Source organism: Xyrauchen texanus, chromosome 50 (assembly GCF_025860055.1).
Source record: "Xyrauchen texanus isolate HMW12.3.18 chromosome 50, RBS_HiC_50CHRs, whole genome shotgun sequence".
In the NCBI taxonomy this organism is placed as follows: Eukaryota; Metazoa; Chordata; class Actinopteri; order Cypriniformes; family Catostomidae; genus Xyrauchen; species Xyrauchen texanus.
The window spans coordinates 20,121,327-20,131,369 of record NC_068325.1 but is presented as its reverse complement, the minus strand read 5'-3'; the positions used below and the strand labels follow the sequence as shown (position 1 = coordinate 20,131,369).

Sequence of the window (10,043 nt, the reverse complement as noted above, 5' to 3'; positions counted from 1 at the left end):
ACATCTTCAGGTTGAAAACAAGCAGCTCATGGACCTGTTAAGAAGAAAAGTACGTCTTGCTCAGCCATATGCTGGTGTCTTTTTGAAGAAAGATGACACGTAAGGGTTTAATGTATGTAAAATCAAGGGCATTTGTATGACAGTTATTACATATCTTGATCATTTCACATTTTTATTTGTCAGTAATGAGTCAGATGTCGTGGAGAGTCTGGAAGCTGTATATCACACCGGAACATTTGTGCAGATCCATGAAATGCAAGACCTCGGAGACAAGCTTCGGATGATCGTGATGGGACACCGAAGGTGATGGTCAAAATCTGTTCAGATGAATTATTCTAATTCTAAGCTAAATTATAAATTGTACTTTCAGTATTATTTATTTATACTATGTTATTATGCCCACACAATAACATTGACCCAACCAATGGCATGAGTTGGGGCGGGACTATGTGTTTGTTTTAACCCGTCCACACCCACACAATAACATTGACTCAACCAATGACGATAATTGGGGGGCGGGACTGTGTGTGTGTTTGTTCTGAGCAACCCGTCCACACCCACACAATAACACTGACTCAACCAATGGCGTGAGATGGGGGCGGGACTATGTATTGTTTGAGCAACAGCAGATGGAGGCGTGTTCAGAAAGTGAATTGAAAACAAACGTTTATTGTTGCAATTCTGTTCATTGGCACAGAAATTACACACTTCAGCTTTAATTGGTTTGGCATTTCACAACCTACCTGCAGTTCCACCTCGAACCACTAGAGTTGCCTGTTAGAAAACGCTGTATTTTCACCATTGAAGGAATACTACATTGATTGATTGTTTGTCAAAAGATTGTGAAACATTTTCAAGCATTTTTGTAATCATTTTTCACCTGTTTTGCAGAATTCGTATCAATAAACAGTTGGATGTCGAGCTTGACGAGCCCATATCCCTGGAGACCGAAGGTGAAGGTGCGCCACCGAAAGCTCCACGCCGAAAACAGAAGGGATCTCGTAAGGATTCGGCATCGCTAGCCGGGGCGATGGAGGAGACGGTGCAGGAGACGGAGTTAGTGGTGGAGGCAGTGCCTCTGTCCTCTATACTCATGGTGGAGGTGGACAATGTTGTCCATGAAAAATTCCAGGTTACAGAGGAAGTCAAGGTATTAAGATTTAAAATATTAGGCATTTAAGACAGGATCTCTGAAATGATATACAAGATCAAAATGAATTTAAATGCACCGTTGTTTTAAACCAGGCCCTGACTGCTGAGATCGTCAAGACTATTCGTGATATTATTGCTTTGAATCCTCTGTACAGGTAATATTTTTTTCTATTCTGAAACACGCTAGTAGGGTTATGATACCAAAATATCAGTTGTCGATTCCAATACCAGTGGGATTACACAGTACTCGGCAACAAAACGAATATGCTAATCAACACACTTGTTTATTTAAAGGTGCACTCAGTCATTTTTTTGCAAATTGATTAACTTGAATGAATGCAATGGTAATATTACTCACAATATTACTTGCTTTATCGGACGGTTTCACTTGTGGAATAAATTAATCATGGCTGAATCCAAATATATAATAGACATACAATAGATATTGGTAATTGAGAACTTTTTTTCTAAGTGCACCTTTAAAAATGTATTAAATAAATATTCACAAATTAAGCAAAACAATGGCATGTTAAGTAAACATTGCTTGACACTGTAATGGCAGTGTCAAGTATTCAAAGAACATTTCTTTCTCTCTTTTTGTTTGGTAGAGAGTCTGTGCTCCAGATGATGCAGGCGGGTCAGAGAGTTGTTGATAACCCTATTTACCTAAGTGACATGGGGGCTGCTTTGACTGGGGCAGAATCACATGAGTTACAGGACGTCCTGGAAGAAACAAATGTATGTTTATGACCACCACAACATTCATTCACACTCTGTTTGCTTAGTTTAATGTGTACCTGAGTGGTTTGGAGTGGTGGTGGCGTAGTGGGCTAAAGCAATGAACTGGTAAGCAGAAGGTTACTGGTTCGATCCCCACAGCCACCACCATTGTGTCCTTCAGTAAGGCACTTAACTCCAGGTTGCTCCGGCGGGATTGTCCCTGTAATAAGTGCACTGTAAGTTGCTTTGGATAAAAGCGTCTGCCAAATACATAAATGTAAAATGAAAATGTACTGTCTTGACAGATTCCCAAACGACTCTACAAAGCTCTTTCTCTGCTGAAGAAAGAATATGAACTGAGTAAACTACAGCAGCGTCTTGGAAGGGAGGTGGGAAAAGTTTCAATAGTGTGCTTGAAGTATCTCAGACAGCTATTTGAACGTAGGCAGTGTGAATCCTTTGAAAATGGAACCCTAGAAACTTCATGGTTGATCATCTTGATATTCAGGTTGAGGAGAAGATCAAGCAGACACACCGGAAATATCTACTCCAGGAGCAGCTGAAGATCATTAAGAAAGAGCTCGGGCTGGAGAAAGAAGACAAAGACGCTATTGAGGAGAAGTTCAGAGAGAGACTGAAGGATCGCACTGTTCCTCAGCACATCATGGACGTTATTAACGAGGAGCTGAACAAACTGGGGCTGTTAGATAACCATTCCTCCGAGTTCAAGTAAGGAGGTCAACAACTGCAAAAGATCTATTGCTATACATTTTAAATCTATGAGGAACGTTTTAAGTTTTCCTCTTAATGTCCATAAAAACGCTCATGAAGTTTCTCCCAGGTGGGAAATTCAGCTAAAACCAGATGGTAGTTGGGTTTACATTGTCACTAGCTGGCCAAAACTGGTCTAGAAGGATAATCAGTTGGACTACCAGCTGTTGGATCTGGTAGACCGTTATGATCAAAATGGTAAGGGCCGACAGACCATCTTTGACCTGGTTGACCATTTTGGTCCAGCTGGTCAGGGCTCATAGACCACACTGGACATGATAGACAATCTTGGTCAAGTTAATTAGGACTGGTAGACCACCTTTAACCATCAACAAACCAGAAATCATCTTCTAAAAAGCATTGTGATCACCTTACATTGTTTCTCTCTGATCATTTGCTGGTCCAAGCTCATCTAGGTAATTGATCAGTTCGACTACTGGTTGGTGGACCTGGTTTTGGCCTGGTAGACCATTTTGCTCAAGCTAGTAAGGTCTGACAGACCACCTAAGACCTGGTAGAGCAATTTTGGTCCAGATGCTTTGGGCTGACAGACCACCTTTGACCTGGTAAACCATTTTGAACCAGCTGGTCAGGGCTCATAGACTAGCTTGGACTTGGTAGACCATCTTGGTCAAGCTGATTAGTGCTGGTAGACCACCTTCAACCATCAACAAACCAGAAATCATCTTTCATAAAGCATTGTGACCACCTTAAATTGTTTCTCTCTGGTAATTTGTTGGTCTAAGCTGGTCTAGATAGTTGATCAGTTAGATTACTTGCTGGTCGACCTGATTTTGGACTTGGTAGACCATTTTGGTCCAGTTTCTCTTTGGTCATTTGCTGGTCCAAGCTGGTTTAGATAATTGATCATTTGGACTGCTGGCAGGTGGACCTAGTTTTGACTTGGTTGGCGAATTAGGTCAATATAGTTGGGCTGATAGCCCTTCTTGAACCATCAAAAATCCAGCTATGGTAGCCATGTCTTAAAATGGTATTTTACTTACTCTTGCCTTAATCCTTCCTTATTTCCCCAATTTCCCAAAAAATCCCCAGTGTTACTCGGAACTACTTGGACTGGCTGACTTCTATGCCGTGGGGCACCAACAGTGTGGAAAATTTGGAGCTGAGCCGAGCCAAAGAGGTCTTGGAAGAAGACCACTATGGAATGGACGATGTCAAGAAACGCATTTTGGTAAAACGCCAAATGAGTACCAAGTTCAGTTGTTTTGAAATACTTATGAGCATTTCAAATCCCATTAATCCTGGTTATTGTTTTGTCATGCAGGAGTTTATAGCAGTAAGCCAGCTGAGAGGAAGCACTCAAGGAAAGATCTTGTGTTTCTATGGCCCTCCTGGTGTTGGCAAGACCAGTATTGCCCGCTCAATCGCCAGAGCACTTAACCGTGAATACTTCCGTTTTAGTGTAGGCGGAATGACAGACGTGGCTGAAATTAAAGGCCACAGGTGAGCATTGCAGACTTTACCTAAAAAGACTTAAAGATGAAGTAACGAGTCATTTTGGCACCACTAATGACACTAAATAGAATTGCAAAGTATACTTTGGTTTTCCTCATGCCGCAAATTTCGTCATTAGCACAGTGCTCACAGACTGTCCACGGTCCAATTAGTTTTGTATGTTCAATGCAGGAGAACATATGTTGGTGCAATGCCAGGAAAGATAATCCAGTGTTTAAAGAAAACAAAGACTGAAAACCCATTGGTACTTATTGACGAGGTACCTTTCATGAATTTTAATAAAAAATGGCTATAAAATGTCTTGTTCTTCATTAGGAATGTAATAATGAGTGGTGCTCTGTTTGTTGTAAAGGTTGACAAAATTGGTCGAGGTTACCAGGGCGACCCATCCTCAGCTCTCCTAGAGCTTTTAGATCCAGAACAGAACGCTAATTTTCTAGATCACTACCTGGATGTGCCCATTGACCTGTCCAAGGTATAAATGGGCAAAAATCAACATGAAACTTTATTTAACGTAGTTGGAAGGAGTCTCTTGATTCAGTGTACCTATATGTTGGTGTCTTTGCTTTTCAGGTGCTTTTCATTTGTACTGCCAATGTTCTAGACACCATTCCTGAACCCTTGAGAGACCGAATGGAAATTATCAACGTATCGGGCTATGTCGCTCAGGAAAAACTGGTGATTGCAGAGGTGTGTTTTAGTAGTACATCTGTTTTCCTGAAACTCGTCAATGCATAATCTCAATTTTACAATTTGGGTGTGGCGTAGATGGTAAAGCTTTGGACTGGAAGTTTTGACTACGCTGACTACCACACCCGGAGTCGCAAGTTCGAATCAATTGGAAAATGTTTCACAATCATTTGACCAACAATCAATCAATGTAGTATTCTTTCAATGGTTAAAATACAGCATTTTCTAACAGGCAACTCTAGTGGTTCGAGGTGGAACTGCAGGTAGTTTGTGAAATGCCAATCCAAGTTAAGCTAAAGTGTGTAATTTCTGTGCCAATGAACTGAATTGTATTAATAAACATTTGTTTTCGAATAGCTTTCTGAACACGCCTCCATCTGCTGTTGCTTAAACATCACCAATCGGCCCAGTTGCTAGGGTGGGTAGAGTCATGTTGGGTTAACCTCCTCGTGGGCGCCATAATGTGGTTCTTGCTCTCGGTGGGGCGCTTGGTGAGTTGTGCATGGATGCTGCGGAAAATAGCGCGAAGCCTCCATGGTAACACACTCAACAAGCCACGTGATAAGATGAGTGGATTGACGGTCTCAGCCGTGGAGGCAACTGAGATTCGTCCTACGCCACCTGGATTGCGGCGAGTCACTATGCCACCACAAGGACTTAGAGCACATTGGGAATTGGGCATACCAAATTGGGGAGAAAAGGGGAGGGGAAAAAAGAATCGAAGGCTGTTTGCATCAAAATTCCCCTTTGCTTAGTTTTTCTGTCTTTGCGGTTTCAGAGATACTTGGTACCCCAACTGCGAGCATTGTGCGGCTTGGATGACCAAAAGGCTAACATCAACTCTGAGGCACTTAACGTGCTCATTAGACAGTACTGCAGGGAAAGCGGCGTCAGAAACCTTCAGAAGCAAGTCGAGAAGGTGCGATTATCTTATTTGTCTCTCTTAATTTTCTGTAGCGGTGTTTCAGGACTCTAGGTACATTTTGTACTTTTTGCTGACTTTGTAGGTTTTCCGGAAAGTAGCATTCCGCATAGTCAAGGGTGAGGAAACGGCGGTCAACGTCACCTCTGACAACCTGCAGGATTACGTTGGAAAGCCAATCTTCACCGTGGATCGAATGTACAACGTCACACCACCCGGTGTCGTAATGGGTTTGGCATGGACAGCCATGGGTAAGCATTCAACAATGAACTTTTCATGAGAGTAAATGATATGCTAGTTTCCAGTCTTACTCGGGTTAAGGCGTATTCACACAAGGACCAAAATTGGACCGAAGTTTTAAATTTGGAGGCACGGTCAGTTTTCTATGTGAACTCATGAACCATTCGCAGAATGACAAAAAAATTGCCATTAGACTTGTTGTTCTGTGTAAAATGCAAATATTTGATACTTTTGTATCATTTAAGCCTAGGGCAGGGGTGACCAACCCTGCTCCTGGTAGTTCTACCAGGAGCAGGGTTGGTCACCCCTGGCCTAGGGTATACTTCGTTGTAACACATGCCGTTACATCTCACTGCGGTCAGTCGCACTAGCCTTTCAAAGTATACTCTTGACTGCGAGCCCGGATGGACAATTTTGAAGAATGTGCATTACGACTACTTTGTGATATTCTTTAGTACAGTCAAGGCATATGCGAAGACTACGCCACAGATGTGGATTCTCCACATTTAGAAAAACTGGTCTGCACGTGGACAATACATGCAAAAATTATTTGAGACTATTTTCTACATCCGTATTGACCAGGTGCAAACAGTTCGTCGAACCTCCAAAAGACGTGAATTGTAGTGAGGTTGTTACTTTTGTTCACAAAGTCACATTGGACTTGGTGTAAATAGTTTTGTGCAAAATTTGCAAATATGTTATGGTGCGTTCACATACACCGCGAAGCGAACGTTTTGCCGGGTGGCGCGAATGAAGCGAATGGCACGACTTGAACATGCAAATTCGCTACATTCACGTATTCCCGAAAAATCTGCATGATGCGTTGTCGCAAAAGCCTATCAGAAATCTGGAAAAATGGATGAAAACATTGTTGTAGCAGTGTGTGGGCACCCGTAATTGTACGACACAATGTCATACATGTACAGAGACCGGACGAAAAAGACATCGCTTGGAGGAAAGTGAGCGAGGAAGTTGGACTACCTGGTAAGTTTTGGAAATATGCGCGTCTACTTGATTCCAGCTATTGGTTGTACTTTACTATGAACCAAGTCGTAGAAGCCCCGCCTCCTGTTCTTTTCCGGAAGAGAAAGCTGCGTACACACTGCCAGCGACATCCTGCGAGACAGCGACACCATCCCATTCATTTTCAATGAGAGCTGGCGACTTCCAGCGTCACGAGCTGTTGCGACCAGATGAGGGCATGTCCAGCAACGTGACAAAGTTGAGACAATTTTAACTTTATTCAAATGAAGAGCGATTTATGGGAGCGACAGCCAATACGAGAGAAGACGGTAGAGCTCACGTGATCCTTCGCTCTCTCTCAGCTCCTGCAGTAATGGAAAGATGAGAGGACACACCCTCTGCAGCAGCTCATCAAACTGGATTCTGTCAAGCCTGAAGTACTGCTGGAACCGGTATTCACCGTGCTGACTCCAAGATTGAATGGTTTTGTGGACCCAGACAGACCTGCGTTTGCGTTTTCGCCGCAGATAAACAGCTACTATGGCAGAACGCGCCTTGTTTCTCGCTCATCTTTGATATAAAGCATTTTATGTACTAATTCCATTTATATTTAGTCTTTTCCCTCCAAAATGTTTGTTTTTAGCGGCAAGAAACCTGATTCGCTGTCAACAGCAATGGAATGGCGTCCGTGAATGTAATTTATGAATGTTACTAGGCAACCAGTAGTGGGAACGCCCACTAGCGACCTACTTACTTGCGGCAACGTTAGGGTGTTACATTTGTCCACAACATTGATTTTGACTATTTTATACTTTCGTATTGTTTGGTTGCACTGGACTTGGTGTGAACAGTCCTTCAAGCCTTCACAAGACTGTTAACATGTTCAAGATGTTTGGTTTCTACACATAAGCATACAGAAACCATTTATTCTTTAATTCGTACTTTCCTCCGCAGGTGGTTCAACGCTGTTCATCGAGACGTCTCTGAGGCGTCCAAGAGAACCTCAGGGGAAAGATGGTCTCAAAGAAGGATCACTGGAGGTCACAGGACAGCTGGGAGACGTGATGAAGGAAAGCGCGAAGATTGCGTATACGTTTGCCCGCTCACTCCTCATGAAGGAGCAACCAGATAACGATTTCCTCGTAGGGTCCCATATACACCTCCACGTGCCTGAGGTGAGGACCAATGGGCTGCATTTCAATAAAGTTTGATTTGTAATTGTAGGACCAAGCTTGGTATAAATAGCCATTAGATAGTCATTGCTATCTTTAAGGTCCTGGAAGAAGGTCCGTTAGTAAAGGAACTTGTTGTTGATCTTTTTAGGGTGCAACTCCAAAAGATGGACCAAGTGCTGGCTGCACCATCGTCACAGCTCTTCTGTCCTTGGCCAAAAACACACCAGCGCGTCACAACGTGGCCATGACGGGAGAAGTGTCCCTGACTGGGAAAATCCTGCCTGTCGGTGGGATCAAGGAAAAGACCATTGCTGTGAGTTTATAGGGAGGAAGGTCAAACTCGCCATCTCACTTCTACACAAACATGAGTTGCTCCAGTTATCTACCTAAAGATTTTTCCATTGCACTAAATATGTCTGCCAATATGTCTTAATTCTTCTGTTAGGCGAAGAGAGCTGGTGTAACCTGCATCATCCTACCGGCAGAAAACAGAAAGGACTTCTCAGACCTTGCAGAGTACATCAGGGAAGGGTTGGAAGTGCATTTTGTGGAACATTACAGCGAGATATACAGTATTGTTTTCTCTGGACAGTAATGAACAGTGCTGTGGTACAGTTTTATCCTTCGCCATAACACCAATAAGAAGACTCCCATTTCAGGAAATCACAAGCACACTGAATCAGATGCCAAATGAGGATTGTTCTTGTGTTTTTACCCAACAGAAGTCGCATGTGAAATGCTCCACAGGAGTTTGCGACAAATTGCCTCTAGTGTTGTGGTACATAAGATCAGAAAGTTCAAGTGCTTATTGATGGAAAAATCTTGCAGCTGAACCTTTGAAATATCGTCAAGTCCCTCAAGACACTGCTATCTCTGCTACGCAGCCTCTAATTACATTTTTTTTAATATTAATATTCTCAGCTTCTTGTCATCTTTGTAAATAATCGCCTTAAATGTATTCCCTTTAAGTCATTAACAATAAAACTATTATATAACAGGACTGGTGATGAGTGTATCCAATATTAAGCCACTTTAGAGAAACACTGTAGCTGTTTAAAACAGCATACCAATTTCCTTTTTACAGTAAATAAAGTAGTTTTATGGTTTGCGGCTTGCATACTTTCTATGAATTGAAAACCTGGATGAATGACTACATCTGTAAAAATAAAACATTTTCATTCGTTCAGGCCAAATTCAGAATCACATAAATGGAATATTCCGGATTGCGCTAAAGTTAAGCTCAGTCGACAGCATTTGTGGCATAATGTTGATTACCAGTAAATTTATTTCACCTCGCCCGCCTTAAAATAAGCAAAAATCAAGATTACAGTGAGGCACTTACAACGTAAGTCAATGGGGCCCATTTCTAGAGTGTTTAAATGCAAAAATATGAAGCACTTACATTTTCTGGTTAAACTATTACTAGAGCTGTAAAGTTGTCCAAACCGTCCCGGGATTACGTCATCATGACAACGAAGTTGTAAAATTGGATATAACTTAAAGAAATGGTTAACACATCTTGTGAATATACTTTAAGCAGTATTTTAACATTTACGTATTGGCATTTACTTCCATCGTAAGCGCTTCACTGTAACCCAATTTTTTTTTCTATTGATCAATGGAGGAACAAGTAAATAATTTTAGGTGAAAACCAATATGGACAAATGCTTTTGATTGAGTTTCACTTTGTATTGAACCAGGAACGTTCCTTTAAAATCGGATTTTGTGCAAGAAAGTTTCAGTATTGCGTACTTCAATTCAATACTATTTAAATATGCCAAAAAATAGTTATAGTATACGATTAAAAACGTAGCATGACTTTTTGTACACGGTCAGATTTTAAAATGCTAAATTGGAGTTTAAATTTCAGTTGACTTAAAAGAGCAACGTCAAGTGAAAATGTAGGATACTACCATATTAAATGTTTGTCATTG

At 41.7% G+C, this 10,043-nt stretch overlaps 1 protein-coding gene across 1 annotated transcript in view; it reads left to right on the top strand.

Moving 5' to 3' along the window:
- The window catches only part of LOC127641188 (lon protease homolog, mitochondrial-like), an 11,402-nt gene extending 2,120 nt beyond the window's left edge, over positions 1–9,282 (top strand). The window contains exons 2-18 of the mRNA XM_052123999.1: positions 11–99; positions 184–303; positions 892–1,150; positions 1,246–1,307; positions 1,761–1,890; positions 2,178–2,261; positions 2,381–2,601; positions 3,697–3,835; positions 3,929–4,107; positions 4,291–4,378; positions 4,472–4,594; positions 4,693–4,809; positions 5,588–5,728; positions 5,817–5,982; positions 7,889–8,109; positions 8,258–8,422; positions 8,555–9,282. Of these exons, the coding sequence (XP_051979959.1) occupies positions 11–99; positions 184–303; positions 892–1,150; positions 1,246–1,307; positions 1,761–1,890; positions 2,178–2,261; positions 2,381–2,601; positions 3,697–3,835; positions 3,929–4,107; positions 4,291–4,378; positions 4,472–4,594; positions 4,693–4,809; positions 5,588–5,728; positions 5,817–5,982; positions 7,889–8,109; positions 8,258–8,422; positions 8,555–8,704 (2,454 nt within the window). The 3' untranslated portion in view covers positions 8,705–9,282. The remainder of the gene's footprint in view (positions 1–10; positions 100–183; positions 304–891; positions 1,151–1,245; positions 1,308–1,760; positions 1,891–2,177; positions 2,262–2,380; positions 2,602–3,696; positions 3,836–3,928; positions 4,108–4,290; positions 4,379–4,471; positions 4,595–4,692; positions 4,810–5,587; positions 5,729–5,816; positions 5,983–7,888; positions 8,110–8,257; positions 8,423–8,554) is intronic.
- Positions 9,283–10,043: the final 761 nt, after the last annotated feature.